Source organism: Aquarana catesbeiana, linkage group LG09 (assembly GCF_042186555.1).
Source record: "Aquarana catesbeiana isolate 2022-GZ linkage group LG09, ASM4218655v1, whole genome shotgun sequence".
Lineage (NCBI taxonomy): Eukaryota > Metazoa > Chordata > Amphibia > Anura > Ranidae > Aquarana > Aquarana catesbeiana.
Genome location: NC_133332.1, coordinates 217,935,760 through 217,953,695, shown reverse-complemented (window position 1 = coordinate 217,953,695; position 17,936 = coordinate 217,935,760). Strand labels below are relative to the sequence as shown.

The 17,936-nt window shown below is 44.3% G+C and overlaps 1 protein-coding gene across 10 annotated transcripts in view; it reads right to left on the bottom strand.

The window, feature by feature from the left end:
- CACNA1B (calcium voltage-gated channel subunit alpha1 B) overlaps window positions 1–17,936 on the bottom strand; it is a 404,014-nt gene that overhangs the window by 229,712 nt on the left and 156,366 nt on the right. For all 10 annotated transcript variants that reach the window (XM_073599719.1, XM_073599724.1, XM_073599718.1 and 7 more), the window contains exons 3-5: window positions 14,141–14,232; window positions 8,026–8,178; window positions 1,290–1,480 (exon numbers count right to left, since the gene is read on the bottom strand). In XM_073599719.1, coding sequence (XP_073455820.1) covers window positions 1,290–1,480; window positions 8,026–8,178; window positions 14,141–14,232 — 436 coding nt within the window. The remainder of the gene's footprint in view (window positions 1–1,289; window positions 1,481–8,025; window positions 8,179–14,140; window positions 14,233–17,936) is intronic.

Below are 17,936 nucleotides of genomic sequence, written 5' to 3'. Positions count from 1 at the left end.
ACGCCGGTGCTCCTGGTCCCTCCCTCCTGCTGGGTGCCCCCACAGCAAGCAGCTTGCTGTGGGGGCAACCAAGCAGGTGCGCTCCCGACCCATGGTTCTGTGTGTCCATTCACACATGGAGCCACGGCTCGGCCCCACCCCCTCCGTCACCTGATTGGCTCATTGAATGTGATTGCCAGCAGCAGAAGCCAATGGCTCCCACTGTTGCCAAAAGTCAATCAGAAGTGCGAATCCCTAGAGAGGCAGGGCTCTTGTGGATATCCATGGATTGAGAGGGGGCTCAGGTAGGTATTAGGAGGGACTGCTGTACACATAAGGTATAGAATGCAGGAAGGTAAAAAACCTTGTGCCTTTACAACCATTTTAAGGTGGGTCTAAATACAATCACAAACATTGCATGTAAGGCCGTGTACACACGGTCAGACTTTTTGACAACAAAGGTCCGACGGTCTTTCCGACGGACTTTCGACAGACTTTCTAACGACCGGGCTTGCCTACACATGATCACACCAAAGTCCGACAGATTCGTACGTGATGACGTACGACCGGACTAAAATAAGGAAGTTCATAGCCAGTAGCCAATAGCTGCCCTAGAGTGGGTTTTCGTCCGTCCGACTAGCATACAGACGAGCGGATTTTTCGACCGCGAATCCGTTGGAAAGATTTGAAGCATGTTTCAAATCTGAAGTCCGTCAGATTCTCGACTGGAAAAGTCCGCTGAAGGTCTGATGAAGCCCACACACGATCGGATTGTCCGCCGGACTCAGTCCGTCGGACCAGTCTGGTCAGAAAGTCCGCTCGTGTGTACGCTGCATGAGATTTAACATATTCATGTAATTTCAAATGCCATTTCCAATCCTTTCTAATCTTCATTTTATATTAAATCAATAACTGGTGATCCTGGCACAAATGTTCTTGTTCAGGCACTTCCTATTAAGGTGTGACAACTGTCTCCTAGCTGTGTTCCTGCATTGCGTCCTTGTCACTTGCACCCCTGGGGAATGACTATAGCTGGCTACAGTACATATCCTGTTTAGGCATGGTCAACCGTTATCATTATCAAGAAACAGGTGGCGAGTAATGACTTCCAGCCAAAGCTGGGAGCCATGTAGATGGGAAGTGACTGAAAGAGGCTACATGAAAAAACTAGTGCTGAGATGCAAAAACAAGAAAAAAAATATTATATGAAAAACAAACATGGCAATTTCTTGAAATTCATGGTATCATCCAGTTAGGGTTTAGATCTACTTTAATTTGAAATGCAAATTGTAGATTTTTCTGCTACTTACATTGTACAGAATGTCAGTCCAGCCTTCCATGGTAATGCACTGGAACACCGTCAAAACCGCAAACAAGATATTGTCAAAGTTGGTAATGCCAAAATTTGGCCCTTTCCAATATAAGCGACACACTGAAGTCTCATTATCACACGTCCGTGCCGGGGACTCCTCCCCACAGGGAAAATCACCAGTAGGCTCACCTGGAATAAAATGTAACATTTTGTTATCTTTTTTCATTTATGCATAGATTAGGCTTTATTGGCATTTTCTTTTTAGTAATATACAGTTTTTGCAGGTGAAAGGAAGGTTATCAATTAACACAGCCCTATGTTATTAGATATTTTATAAGGGTCAGTCCTCCCCATGGCTTTATTTCTCAGAGAATAGGTTCAGATACTCCCCCTGCTAAGTCGCTCCTTTTCTCCATACCCTATCAACCTCTAAACACCATCTTTTGGTTCCACCCCCTACCCACCCCCCAGTACCAATTTTTATAGAAAACAGTTTGAGGTGCTAAGTAATTTGCATGGAATTTGTTACTAATAACAAGAAAAGCAGTAAAATAGATCCCCTGCAGCCAGTAACAATAGACCCCCTGAAAAAAAACAGCCCCCCCAGCAACATCAACTCCAGGAACAATGAACCCCTGTCAGCAACCATATATCTCCCAGCAGCCAGCAGCAATAGACCCCTCCCCCAACAATAGATCCCCCAGTGGAAACAGATCTCCCAGGAGCCAGCATTAATTGACCAACCAGTACACGTACCACCTCTTGCCATTATATTACATTTAGTGCTGGCTGTGTCTGCACTGCATTCCCGCTGAAAATATCCCTGCTCCTCCCAAAAGTGATATTTATTTACAAGTGAAGCCTGGTGGCCTGAGTAGCCATTGGTTCCATTTATGTCTGGAAATACTACAGCAGCATGATCTCGCTGACATGATCTCGCTGACTTTTAAGAACACTCAGGAGCTGGTAGCCTTTATTATCAGCGTGAGGTCAGGCAATTAACAGGGCAGCAACTCTCTGGGCAGCAAATCTGAGTGATAAACCTTTCCTCAGTAAGCCTGCACCATCATGGTAACTGAAGACAAACTCTTGCATGAGCTCAGTCATAGCTAGGTCTCTGAAGTGCCTACACAGCATTTGTTCTCACTCTGCTCCTTGTCATAGACTGCATTATGGTCCAAAGAAGCATTAAATTAACCTTTAAACAGAGGCTTCTTTGTCCTTGAGCAGAGCAAGAAATGACAATAACTTTGCTGGTACAAAATATTGTTTATAGTGGAGAAAGTGGAGCAAAGAGAAACATGGGGGATAATCCGTTTAAGCCTTGGCACAGATTCTGCCATAACATTAGAAGAATCGCGAGGAGAACGCATCAGCGGATTATCTCAAATTATTCTAATTTCTAAAGGTAAAAACTCGACTCGCTCACATATGCTGTTCGGCAGAAAAAAGTTATTAACTTGGCCTGACATCGGGCTCTAAGCTCGCTTGATCTGAAAACTTGCGCTGGAAATGGCGAGGCCAGCTTCTCGGAGATAGCTTCTCTCATTTCCTGGAGGTCATTCTCTACTTTCAAAGCTGGAAATATTAGACAAAGGGGGCAATGAAAGAAGCTGCCATCGGCGGCAACAGAGCCGTCATTGAGCTTTCCATTAAGACACAAGAGTTTCAGATATGAGCTGTAATTATAACGAGGCTGAAGAAATGCTGCCAGTTTGGGAGAAGATGGCTGTTAAAGTTTCTTCTCAGCAAAAAACATCTACGGCACATTTTTGTTGAGTGTGTATGTCAAGATCAAGTCCTGTTGGCTATTGCAGAAATTGTGTTTAATGTTGTCCAATGTTACAGTGTTGGTAAAGCCTAAAGCCAGCCATACAAACCATGTATGGGCAGGCTGATTGTACCCAAGTCCATCCATCCATCGACCTGGGTACAACCGGCATGTCAGATTTTTAGGTTGCAATTATTGCCGGTGGCTATAGCCACTACCAAATATCACTGTGTTCCTCCAACAGGGACGGCTCCCCGCGCCCACCCCCCACCCCCTGCTGGGAGAACGCAATAGCTCCGCTGGAGGGATTCCCCCATCAAGGCTGACTCTGTTGATGGGGAATCAAGTGATTTACAGGAAAGAAAATAGTATCTTCTATGCCCTGCCTTACTGTTGGATCCGCCATAAGGTTTACGTTACTGTCTGTAGCCCTGCTGGGGGGATTTCCCCTCACTTTCTGCATGGACAGGGAATAAATGGAAATCTTTCCAATAAGGACACAGACTGTCACATTTATGGTACAATGAAGAAGGGTTTCCAATCCCAGTGACAACCATTAACCCCAGTTCTAAAACTAAAATAATTTTGCTTGGGATAGGCTTTAACATATAAGGCCTAGTCATAGACCAATTCAAATTCAAGTGTTTACAGCAATTGCATTTTCAAGTATGTTTCATTTTTTTACTGAATACATTTTTGGTGTACTTTATTTTTTGTCTGCTAAAAATTTATCTTTAAAGTGAACTTATGCTCAGAATTGGGTTAGAACACTAAAGCCTCGTACTAACGATCGGATTTTCCGACTGGAAATGTGTGATGACAGGCTGTCGGCGGAAAATCAAACCGTTTGTACACTCCATCGGACAACTGCTGTCGGATTTTCCACGGACAAATGTTGGATAGCAGGTTTTATGTCTGTTGTCTGATTTTTTGAGCGTGTGTACATAAGTCCGTCGGACAGAAGTCCAAAGTACAAACACGCATGCTCGGAAGCAAGGACGAGCCAGAAGCGGTCGGTCTTGTAAACTAGCGTTCGTAATGGAGATATAACATTCATGACGTGGCAAATTATGAAATCTCGAAATGCAGCGCACAATTCTCTTCTTCTTTAATGGGATAATAATGAAGCTGCTTTGCTGGTGATACTGATGGAGTCAAACAAATTTTCAAAGGCTTTTTTTTTTCTAGTGATATCAAGAATATTATTATGCTTTTTTTTTTTTTTTTTTTTGGGCAATTTACCACAACACCATTATCCGTAGTTTTTAAGTTCAAAGATACAACTATGTTGGTGTTAATTTTACATTGTATTTTTTTAAATGTAACTGCCTACTCCCAAACTGTCATTTGAGATAAAACACGTAGCCAAGTATTATTCTCCACAATTTGTTTTATCGTGCATGAAAAAAAAGAAACAAATAAAATTAGACATGCTATCTGCCAATAGAACTTAACCAAAAAGTGCATATTATGCATCCAAAAATATAGAAAATATAACAAATCAAATCATTATTATTCAATCAAAAACTAAAATAAAAGCCTCATGCATGTGTCCTGCTTCTTAATATAGGGGGTCAACAATGCCAAGAGTTGGTGAAAGCAGGGGTCCGTCATCCGGAGATAATTCCGAAAAACATCTGGATTATTCTCCTGGAGCTCCCGCAGATAAGGCGAAGGACATAAATTGGTCATGATTAATAAAGCAACCAATTTTTGGTCCAAGAAATCCTCCTCCTGTTCCTGGACTGGACTTGGGTCAAAGCAATAACTCCAAGGCCAATAATAAATAACACGTTATCTCCTCCGATTCCGCAACATGGCTGGTTGACGATCGGCCGTTCAGCAAAGAATTGAAAGGCACGAAATGAAAAGTGTGAACTGAAAAGGACAAAATGAAAAGCGCAAACTGAAAAGCGCTAAATGAAAAGCGCGAAATGAAAAGCACAAATCAACACTCATCAAACTTCTACTAACATAAAATTAGCAGAAGGAGCACAGAGGGTGGCGCTAAAGAGCTGAAAAACCACGTAGTACGTCAGTACATTCGTGTTCGTTGGCTGACAATTCCTTGCCGTTTGTATGCAAGAGAAAATCCAGGCACACGCCTTCGGACAAAAGTCTGAGGTTTTGTCTGCGGAAAATCCGATCGTGTGTACGAGGCTTTACAAAGACCCAAAGACGATGGTGGGTTGGCCTTGCCCAACCCATGGTTGTATTATCTAGCAGCTCAGTTACAACACCTCATAGGAACCATCGACATGGGGAATGGGAAAGATGACACAGGGTGCGGTTCATACATGGTGGTGATGTATCACACCACACATAGGAGATCTGTAGTACTGGCCCTTGAAGCGCAAGCTTTTGAATTACCGCACAAGAGATACCTGACGTATAATCTTATTCAGGAGGTTTGGAACATGACGAAATACCTTCAGAAGGAAACAGGCTACACGGAATATAGCCCCATCTGGTGTAATGACACTTATATAGAACTGGCGAAATTGCAGTGTGGGGCTAGATGGTCAGCATATGGAGTAACACATCTTAAACAAATATTGCATAATGGGGCACTTCTGACATTTGCTGCATTACAGAATAAGTTCAATGGACCACAGTCTATGCAATTTTATTATATGCAGCTGCAGCACGCAGTTAAGGCACAGAGTAATTCTTCGGAATGGCCCTTGCCACCCACTCCGATATTCAGTCTCACCAGGGATGCTGAGTCCTCCAAAGACTGTATTTCACAAAGTTATGTCATGCTTCTACAGTCCACCTGAGTCTGTATTCCCTTGAGAGTGATGGATCGTTGGGAAAGGGATGTTGGTCATTTGGAGGGTGAACAGTGGGAGGAAGCCTTTTAGGCTGTGGTCACGTGCTCATTAAATGTTTTGCAAAGGTTAACTCAACTGCATCTCATTCTAAGGGTGTATTATACTCCTCATAGACTCTACTTGATGGGTCTAAGATCGGATTCTACTTGCACAAGGTGTAAGGGGGGCCATGGTAACTTAATACACCTTTTGTGGCGGTGTCCGAAACTCCATTCCTACTGGGCAGGGGTGATACACAGGATAAATTCTGTGTTTCAGGTGGTCCTTCCTATAGACCCAAAAGCCTGCTTACTGGGTGTATTGGAAGAGTAGGACTGGGAAGTGTATACTAGGGTGGCTATCCTCAAAGTTGTGTTCCAGGCACACAAACTGATCATGGTACACTGGAAGTCAGAGGCTCCCCCTACTGTGAGGGAAAGGATCAAGACTATTGATGAGCTGTTAAGAATGGAAAAGCTTATATACCAACATAGGGGAAATCAGCATAAATTTGAGAGGTTATGGTCACTGTGGTTGGATGTTCCAGGGCTTGCTCTGGATGATTTGACCATGGATAGGCTACTTCGGCTCACTGTTGGCTAATTAGATATATCCCTGCACAGTATATAATTAGACTGCTAGAGAGGGCATAGCTTGTCTTTTAGTATGGTATAAAACCTATTGCAGTTTGGTTCCTTTGGTTAGGCAAGTTACATTGTTTACTGTATTGTATATCGGGTTTGTTAACAATGACCTTGGGGGTGTCTCCGTTGGGCTTTACATGGATATGTACCGTTGACTATGTATGTTAATGTATCTTGAATAAAAATCTTTGTTGGAGAAAAAAAAAAAAGGGAACTTATGCAGTGTCCATTCAGGCGAAGCAACAGGTTCAATTTATTGTCCTTCTCCCCCAGCAGCACATACTCCACTGATAATGAAATAAAATCGCTGTAGAAGCTAAGAATCACTGGGGCTATAAACTGGTCCAGCTCTATCAAAGTTTGAGTCACAAGCTTGTGAGGGATTGAAGGAAATGTGAGTTTGTTCTGCTGGCAGTAAGGAGGATTAAGTCAAAGTCGTTGCTTTGCTCTAAATGGGCAAGCACAGGTGCCCAAAAGACAGCAGCCAGAAGGTTTTACTGTTAGAACTACACAAACATCCTTAACCCTAACAACAGAAGATCGAATGCAGCCAAGGAGCTTTTTCCCTGAGATTGGTCAGGGTGTGATGTGCACAGCATCCACAGACATTTGATTTTTCGCCAGCCATGCCATAACCAAATTCTGTCCATCGGCATCTTTGGCAAGCATAGCCAAAAGTAAATGCCCACCTTTTCTCAGGTTCCTGGTTTTTACAGGGAGCACTACATGTTTCATTGGGCATCAGGGATTAGGGCAGTGCAGATATAGGAAAACACCAGACAATACATCCGCCATGGTGTGAAATGGACTCAACAATGCAGATACAGCTGGGCACCAGAAAATGGAGAGTATACCTACTATATGGTGACAGGGACCCAGAGGGTGCAGATATACTATCCAGTTTCTGGCACCTAGCTGTACTGTATCTACCATGGGGTGACAGGGACCTGGGAATGCAGATATAGCTCTGTACTAGAAACAGGACATTTTATCTACACTAGAACTAGGCAGTATAGATTCTACAGAGAACCAAAGCATGGAAAGTACAGATTCCACTGGAAGTTCTGGGGTCTAGACAGTAAAGTTTCCAAATGACACCAAGAAATGTAGGTTACAGCGACTGGCCAAAAAAGCTTAAACTGGGCACAAGGAATTGGGAAGTGTAGATTCTACTGAGTATTAAGAACTGGGCCATAAAGATTGCACTTGGTGCTATAGACTGGGCAATATATCTACTACTGGACACCAGTTACTGGACGTAGCTTTCTTTATGGAATCTAGGGTGGAACAATTTAAACACTGACCAATGGCAAAAGAGGAACATTTTCAAATTTGTGCAACACAGACTGGGAGATACTTGTCATTGGGGAAAATGGAAGAGACCATGTATGTTATAATGGACAGCAGGGGGTTGGTTCATTTATGATGATTCCGCTCTTGTGCAGATCTTTAGCATCCTCTCTTTATTTTTGCCTCCAGCTCCACCACCACACAACTGCCCCTCACCTGTATCACGAGAAAAACATGTCCTGTGAAACTTCCCCATGTAGAACTCCAGTCCGATGATGGCAAACATGACGATAGCAAAGAACAGCAGCAATCCAATTTGCAGCAGAGGGACCATCGCTTTCATGATCGACTTTAACACCACCTGGAGGCCTGCGTAGACAGAAGATAAGAGTTATGAGTCAATCCACCCCATGTCAACATTTAACTCATGCTGAAACCAGCCTCTTTAAACTGTAGCAGATGGATATAAGTGTCCAAGTTCCCAATCCCACCCAGCCACCATGGCCATTATAGGTTGGTTCTATTCTCTGTAAACATTTATTTTTTATAAAATATACCAAGCTGAAAAATAAAACTGTTCATATGGGGACCATGTAAAACATTTTTACAAGATTGAGATTGCTGTATGCTAAGACATTGCACATTTATATTTTTTCACATTTATTTTTCATAATAAAATTAGAATGCAGCAAGACGAGTGAGACTTCACAGAGCCACTCTAACTATAGCTGAAATATCACTTTTGAGTGGATAAATTCTGATTGGTGGATGCTTGTGGGAGATGAATAACACATACTCACACATTTGCTTTGTTTTTCTGCATTTAAAGCTTGCAGATTTTCATTTATGTCCTGTGAACACAGCAGTCGTGGGAGCGGCGCGGTGCGCGCACACCAGCTGTCCACATACATGTACGTGATCCCGCCTGCCTGCAGTCAATGTACGGTGGGCGGGTGGGAACTGGTTAAGTTAAATTTCAGTCAAAACTTTTTTTTTTTTTTTTTCTTTAGGCTTAGTCCACCTTTGTGACCATGTTTAATTTAGACCTTTTATATTTACCAACAAACAACCCCCAAACTCAAACTGCCCCCCCCCCCCTTATGTAAAGGGGGTGCATCTCCTGTAACGTCCTGTTTGTGTAAGTGAGGTTTTACTCCCAAATTTCCACAGTGACAGTTTTGGCCCCGACCACATTTCCACAGTGACCGGCCCTGCCCACATTTTAAATCGTGACAGGCTCATCCACATTTCCAATCATGACAGGCCCCGCCAACATTTACCATAGTGACAAGGCCCACTCACATTTCCAATAGTGACAAGCCCTGCCCACATGTCCTCTAGTGACAAGCCCCACCCACCTTTCTGCTTTTCCATGTTCCTTGCTAGTAGAGTCAGCAATTAAGCCTACAAACTGTAATACTTTGCACCTTACCAGTCCTTAAATGTGGTAGCTGAATTAGTTTGCACTGTATAGGCTGGGAACATTTTTAGCAAGTATAGAAAATATTTGTTGATCTTTCCAAAAATGATTTTTTTTTTACAGGAATTTATATAGCATCATCAATTTATGCAGCACTTTTCATATATATTGTACATTCACAACAGTCCCAGCCCTCAAGGAGCTTATAATCTAAGGTTATATCCATACATACACATACTAGGACCAATTTAGATGGGATCCAATTAACCTATCAGTATGTCTTTGGAGTGTTGGAGGAAACCAGAGTACCTGGAGGAAATTTACACAGGCACAGGGAGAACATGAAATGGTAGTGTCGTGTTTGGGATTCTAATCGACAACGCTAGTGCTGCTGTCCCTCACTGTGAGCTTACAAGAAATCACAAGGAGATCATCTGCTCTGGGGAACCAGAATGAAACCTTGGGTATGGCAACACCCCAGCAAGTGGGGTCCCCCTAGGACAAAGGGAGAAAAACACCATATTCACCCCCACCCCCAAAAAACATCTAGATGTCTCACTCTTAAGCTCAGGCAACCTGCCATAGAAGGGCCCATGAGCCAACAAGAGAAGGGAAAACCATATTAAAAGTTGCTCTTTTAATGACTTACAGAACCCCTGATTGGGAAGAAAGAGGAAGTGACAAAAATGCGGGGTCCAATGATACACACGATGGATGCTGTTTTAGCATCAACAGTCACTAGTGATAATTACTTGTAAGTTCCTACCCAGTCAAAAAAGAGTTATTACTGCAAGGTCCAAAAAGCTGACCTTTCTCAAGGATGGTCATCCAAGCATCCCACACTAGGGATGCCAGGAAAGGGCACTAAGAGAACAACAATATCCACCACAGAAATAGCCAGTGCCCCAAAGGACACTGAAGTGTCAGGTCCCAATCCTTGTCGATCTTGTAGGTCAAGGAGCCCATCTGGAGTGAAGGAATGTTGAGGAGTACCAGGTACCAGGGGGAAAAACAGTGTCCAATTATATAGGTTCTTCTGAAGAAGGCAGTAGGTGTCTGGAAGGAACACAAAGTTAGGACTTGGACAGAGACAATGAGTCCCAGAGTACCAGGAAACAGGACAGGACCATGAAGTACCTTTGCTCTGTGCAGAAGCAAAGGATGGTCAGTGATAGTGGGGTTAGTCTGTGGGCTAAAAGGGGTCTCCTTAACACCCAGATGCCAGGTATTTAAACTACCCAAGTCCAGATGTACAAACAGCTCCCACTTGTATAAGTGGGGGCATACCTTCATGCAGAAGGCCTTTCAGATGGGTTAGAGCCCAATGGGCTGAGTGGCTCCAGAAGGCTATGAGTACCTACTGCATGAGATGAAGGAGAAGGGTGGGATTCCTCCGACCCCCTCCAAAGGCCTCTTGCGTTGCGACAGGAGCACACTCTGACCACCTGTGGCACTGCTAATCACAGTGTCAAGTGATTTAAGGGCTCAAGAGCGTCTGAGACGAATTCTACAGGGGATGGAGCCAGAGCACACTTTGTGCTCAGCTGCTGGGCATTCTGCCTGCAGAGCCTCAAACAGCTAGAAAATCCTAAGTGGACACAGATGCCCCTGTGGCCATGGGTGAGTCCTCGGCCTCATCCGGCAGAGCTGAGAAAGACTTTACTGAAGATGAATGTATAACAATAGTGGTCACAGGCTCCAGACTGCACGTATCAGTTGTGTCTGGGGATACAGAGTAAATGTTCCCAAAACCCCAAAGGGAGTATAGGCTGAGGTCACCTGGACTGTCCTCTGTATGTCTAAGGCTCCTTTTACACTGAGGCTCTTTGCAGGCTCTAAAGTGCTAAAAATAGCGCCTGCAAAGGGCCCTGAAAGAGCTGCTCAATGCACTCCAGTATGAAAGCCCCGAGGGCTTTCACACTGGAGCGGTGCGCTTGCAGGGCGGTTAAAAAAGTCCTGCAAGCCGCATCTTTGGAGCGATGTAGGAGCGGTGTATTTACCGCTCCTAAAGCACCCCTTCCCTGCAGCGGAGGTTTGCAGGACGGTTTTAACCCTTTTTCGTCCGCTAGCGGGAGGTTAAAACCGCCCCGCTAGCGCCGCTAAAACGACGGTAAAGCGGCGCTACCGCCAGCACCCGCATGCCTCAGTGTGAAAGTAGCCTTAGCAAAGACATGTTACACACAGTGGTAAACAACTAGGCCCAACGTGAGACAAGGTTAAGGTACCCAATAACCCAGGCAGGCAGTTGGTGCTGATAAGAGTTTCAGATTGCCAGAGGTGACTGGGTCACTATAGCCTAGGAGTGGAAGCAGACCAGACACGAGAAACCCCATGGTGTTATAGATGCAGGAGCAAGACTGTGCTTCCTCCCAGATGAATGGCAAGAAATAAAGCACCCAGTGGTTGATGTAATCGTTTGGTCCTTCAGTTTTATTCCGTACCTTGGTGAAACAAACCATGGTAGGGAATCTGAAAAGGCACCTATCAGTGCAAACACTAAGGTAGCTCCTGGTGCTTCAGCCTAATCAGCCTTACTCGCTAAGGGAATCTTTAGAGACAGGGTCACACTTGGGGCTGTGCCATGCCTCGGGACCTGGAAAGTGTTCAGCAGTTAACACAGTACACTTAGGTCTGGAAAGCCCCAAAATTAAGAGCCCAGTGACTGAGGGTCACATTCCAGGTTAGTCTCACACATCCAGTCCATAGGGGTCCAGGTACGGCCTCCAAAGCAATACTACAAAGGAGTAAACTCTGATCCAAATAGCTGCTATATAGGAGACCAGCTCAAGCAGTGGTGAAGCAAGGAAATGTCATTGAAATCATTAAGGAAAAAAAAAAATTCCACAAAGCAAGAAAGGCTAGGAAAAAAATGTGTTTTATTTTCAGCAGAACTGAAGAAAAAGTTGTCCAACCTGCTGGGACACTTGCAAAAAAACAGAGGCATGCTGGGTAGAAGAGTGGTTATATGAGAGATGGCCTACAAGTTTTCTGATAGTCAGTGACCCAAACTCTTGTAGGTGGCAGTATAACCTGACTGTGAATTTCCGATTTCCTTAATAGAAAACATTTTTGGCTAGAGATACACTTTAATGTTGTGCAGGCTTTCTTGAATTAGGTATTCGGTTGGTTGCTGTTCTACGTTACTTGCAGTTGGTATTTTTGGTTACCAAAAGGTTCAAAGTTAATATAACTATTGCCTTGCCTATAAATTAAATGTGAATAAAGCTGTAGCCTTGACCCCCATCTAAATTTGCATTATGTTTGCGTGTTGTTGCATTTGCACAAGGTTTGTGTGCTGTTCCTGGCAAGGCCTTATGAGTTATACAATTTATTGCTCATTCACCCCAGCCCGTACTAAAAAAAATGCGTGTCTGTTGTGTAGGAGTAATGAGGGGTGGTGCTTTGCATTGTTCCAATGGAAGGCACTGTTGAAATTTTTACATTTTTTTAAACTTTATTGAGATGTCACAAAATTATAATTCATTAATTTCTATGTAGCCAAACATGGTGGTGAGGGGGACCAGTGAGTGTAGCTACAGTTGGGCATCTGTCAGGAAGCCAGTAATATTAAAAATTGCAACCTGTATACCTCTTTCAGGTAATGGGGAGTGAAGGTATAGCTGGGTACCTTAAACTTGACAGTATATATTTCATGGGGTAGATGGGCCCAGGATAGATATAGCTGGACACCTTAAACTGGACAGTATATCCGTCATGGGAGTTAGGGACCAAGGGATGTGGATACAACTTGGCAGCATAAAATGGACAGTACACCTTTCATGGGGTAATGGAGACTAGTGAGTGCATATACAGCTGGCCATCTGTCAGACAGGGATATTGGAAATTGCGGACTGTATACCACTTTCGGAGAATGGGAAATGTAGATACAGCTGGGTACCATAAGCTGGACAGTATATCTGCCATGGGGTGACAGGGATCAGGGAATATAGATACAACTAGGCACCTTAGAATCGACTATTTTTTTCCATGGGGTGACAGGCACCATGTAGTGTAGATACAGATGGGCAGGGGCGTTGCTAGGGGGTGGCTTTTGGGGCTATAGCCCCGAATCTGAGGCCAATAGCCCCGAGTCTCTGCAGGGGTCCCCAAGGGGAGGGGAGGCTCTCTGGGGAACCTTATATAAGTGGGGGGCTCTCTGGGGACCCTGATATAAGGGAGAGGCTCTCTGGGGACCCTGATTTTAAGGCCTAGGCTCTCTAGGGACCCAGATTTAAGGGAGAGGCTCTCTGGGGACCCTAATGTAAGGGGACCTCTCTGGGAACCCTGATGTAAGTGGGGGGGCCCTCTGGGTACCCTGATGGAAGGGGGAGGCTCTCTGAGGACTCTGATGTAAGGAGGAGGCTCTCTGGGGACCCCGATGTAAGGTGATGTAAGGGGGGCTCTCTGGGGACCCTGATGTAAGTGGGGGGCTCTCTGGGAATATATATATACCCACACGTATATTACTGTATATACATGTGTATGCCCGCCCAAGCGTATGATTTTCTTTACTACGCTGCTATGGGCTCTAGCCCCAGATCTTTTGTAGACCTAGCAACGCCCCTGCAGATGGGCGACATAAACTGGACAAGAAGGACCAAGGAGTGTAATTAACTAGGCAGTATAAAGTAGATAGTATATCTTCCAAGATGTGATGGGGACTTGAGAGTGTAGATGCAGTAGATACAGCTGGGCATCTGTCAGGCAGACAGTGACATTGGAAAACATTGGACATTGGAAATTACGACCTGTATACCTCTTTTGGGCTAACAAGTTGTAATAAAAGAGTATATATGAAAGCCCTGTGTCTTGCACTTTTAAGTCAGTGATGGTGGCTCCTACATCTCCACTCCGAGAGGTTCTCTTTACACTTATGCAATGTATTACAGAGAATGATGCAATATCACTTACTGGGGATCCCAGAGACGAGTTTCAGGGGTCTCAGCACTCTCACCGCTCTCAATGTTCGCAGGTCAAAGTCTGTGCCGGCTGTTGCCAGAATCCTAGAGAAAAAAAAAAGATTTCACTAGTACTGCATATTAATTTAAATAGGTTTCATACATAATGTAGCAGATCCTTACTGTGATCCAATGCCTCGTCCACAGCAGCACATACCTTACCACTCTTTCAGGCTGCCAGGACAGAGGAGAAGAAGCTCTAAGTCACAACGCTTTTTAAGGGCTAAGGACTTTCTGCTCAAGTTCACATGATAGCACTAGATGACTGAGCAGCCAATCAACAAGAAGCTAAGCTTTAAATGAGAGGAATGGGGGTGAAACACATGTATATGGAAGTATTGGGTCTGTCTCTTTATTAATCAACAACCAAATAATGTGACAGCAGAGCAAAAGGAAGAGGAGTATGTGTAGCTGGGGTCAGCTAAGGTAGCCTTTTTCAACCAGGGTGCCTTGAGGTTTCTTCAGGGGTGCCTTGGCAAAATGCCTAAAAATTGCCCAAAAATTGTATACAAGCTGGTGTAACGATGAAGGCTGTCTTTTTAGTTACACTACAGGTGCATTTTGGCAGTGTGGGCAGGTACCAAATGAAATCAGCATCTCCATAAAGTTGGTCAGTAGAGGGAGGCATGAAGTGCTCTAGAATATCCTGGTAGAGGACTGCACTTACTTTGGACTTGATAAAACACAGTGGACCAAACCAGCAGATGACATGTCTCCCCAAATCATCACTGACTGTGAAAAATTTTGCATTTCATTTGGAAATCAAGGTCCCAGAGTCTGGAGGAAGAGTAGAGAGGCACAGAATCCAAGTTGCATGAGGTTCAGTGTGAAGTTTCCACAATCAGTGATGATTTGGGGAGCCATGTCATCTGCTGGTGTTGGTCCACTGTGTTTTAAGTCAGCACAGCCCTCTACCAGGATATTATCTATCTAGAGCACTTCGCGCGTCTCTCTGCTCACCAGCTTTTTGGAAATATTGATATAATTTTCCAGCAGGACTTGGCACCTGCCCACACTGCCAAAAGTACCAATACCTGGTTTAATGATCATGGTATCACTGTGCTGGGTTGGCCAGAAAACTCGTCTGACCTAAACCCCATTGAGAATCAGTGGGGTATTGTCAAGAGGAAGATGAGACACCAGACCCAACAGTGCAGACAAGCTGAAGTCCGCTATCAAAGCAACTTGGGTTTCCATGGCAGTAGTGCCACAGGCCAATTGCCTCCATGCCAAGCTGCATTGATGCAGTAATTCATGCAAAAGGAGCCCCGACTAACTATTGAGTGCATGCTATACTGTACATGGACATACTTTTCAGTAAGTCAACATTTCTTTATTAAAAATCCTTTTTTTTTATTGGTCTTATAAAATATTAAAATTTTCTGAGATACTGAATTTTGGGTTTTCATTAGCTGTAAGCCATAATCATCAAAATGAACCACTTGACCAGGCCATTTTATGCGATATGGCACTGCGTCGTTTTTTAAGTGACAATTGTGTGGTCGTGTGACGCTGTACCTGGATGGCTATCTGGGTGGACATGTGTCGTATGCCCCGGGCTGCTAGGCCGGAGATTGGGCCTATCCCGGGGGCATCTGGCTGCTAGGCTGTGTAAGGGCCTATCCAGAAGTAGAAGAGCAGCGCAGGGTTGAGAACCTGTCAGTGGTCGGAGGTAGAAGGGAAGCTGTCGCCAGGAAGAGACCAATTGACTTTACCAGGGACCACAGTGAGTAACTGAAGTACCGGAACCATATTCTCACCGAAAGGGCACAGTGGAGAATCGGGGAACTTCAGGCCGTGATCAAGTCAGGGACCCAACCAGCAGAGGATATGCTTGCAGAGCAACCTTGTGTGCCAAGCCAGGGACCGAGCCGGTTCGCAGGGGTAAAGTTTGAGAAGTATCTGGAGTGCCAAGCTAGGGACCCAGCAGGGAAGCGTGGGTCACGCTTGAGGAGATACTGCCACAAACCTTGGAGAAGCTCAAGGGATTCATAGACAGTGAATCAGAGGGTCTAGTGAGAGACCAGGTGCTCAGTATTGAAGAATTACAAGGAGCAGTTGTAGTGGAGCTGAAAGAACTGTTACGTTTGAGTTAGGAACTGATAAAGGACTGTTACCATAGGAGACAGCATTCCTGCAAGTGCAGATGTGGCTTCTTGCTGGGGCCTTTCTCTGCATGGCTGTTCTCCTATTGAAGTCTCGGAATCTGCCAATTGAGTTTGCAACTATCTAAGGGTGTCTTGGCCCTAACCCTCTTTCCCCCCAAAATATATAAAAAGGGCTGTCAAAAGAAATAAAACCTCTTTTACATCCAAGAAGTGTCTGGCGCCCAATGACTTTCACCATCTTTGCACCCACTATGTCTCACAACCCACCACATATTGAAGGATGTCAGCTATCTTTGGCCTTGGAGGTCCTCATTAGACCAAAAGAGGTAAAAGACCTTGCTACATAAAAAAACAAATTTCTTCATCAATTTAGGCCAACATGTATTGTGCTATATATTTTTGGTAAAAAAATCCAAATTAGCGTATATTAATTGGTTTGCGCAAAAGTTATAGCGTCTACAAACTACGGGATAGATTTAGTGACTTTATTTTTTACTGGTAATGGCGGCGATCTGCGATATTTAGCGGGACTGCGACATTGCGGCAGACAAATATGACCCTAAGTGACACTTTTTGGGGACCAGTGACACCAATACAGTGATCAGTGCTTAAAAAAAATATGCACTGATCACTGTATAAATGGCACAGGCAGGGAAGGGGTTAACACCAGGGGCAATCAAAGGCGTTAACTGTTCCCTGGGAGGTGTTTTCGAACTGTGGGGGAGTGGATTCACTGGAAGAAAAGAGAGATCGTGATTCAGCTTAGCTGAAACATGATCTCTCTCTTTTCCTCCCTGACAGAGCTTTGTTTACATCGGCACACTGCTGCTCCGGTTCTCTTCTGAGCGATCGGCAGGTTCCGGCGGCGCACGCACGCCCCCTAAACCACGTGCATGAAATCACGTACAGGCACGTGATTTTGCACACCCGGCCCTCCCTGCCACAGTAAATGTATGTGGGGCAGTCCGGAAGTGGTTAAAAGAAAGAAATGCTAGAAATATATCACTCTGTGTGTAATGAATCTATATAATATGAGTTTCACGTTTTGAACTGAAATAAATAAAATTAACTTTTTGATGATATTCTAGTTTTATGAGGTGCACCTGTAAGTCACAGGTTTTCATTGTGCACCGTTACATCCTTCAAGCTGCTGGCATCTTACCAATGGCATCATCAGTCGATAAAGAGGACGTCAGTTGTCTGCCTAGCATCCTTATTTGACCCTCCCCTGCCCCTCTCCATCAGCTTGGGGGTCCCATTAGCTGAGTGATGGAGAAAAACTGAGGGAGAAGAGCAACATTGGAATACTAGTCAGTACCAGCTTGCAAAAGTATATTTGTTTTGGAAGAATAAATCACCTCTAACATTGGGTGTCCTACTTGGACTTGTGGATGTTTCTACATTATGTAAAACTATTAGAATAGCTTTTACAATTTAGAATGGGGTGCCTCGAGACTGACCATAATTTTTAAAGGGTGCCTTGAGACTGTTCATAATTATTAAAGGGTGCCTCCAGATTATCCATAACTTTTAAAGAGTGCCTTGACCGAAAAAAGGTTCAGAAACACTGAGCTAAGAGATCCTTTTGTTTTGTTCTAAATGGGCAAAGCACGGGTCCAATTTAAAGTCACCATATTCTAT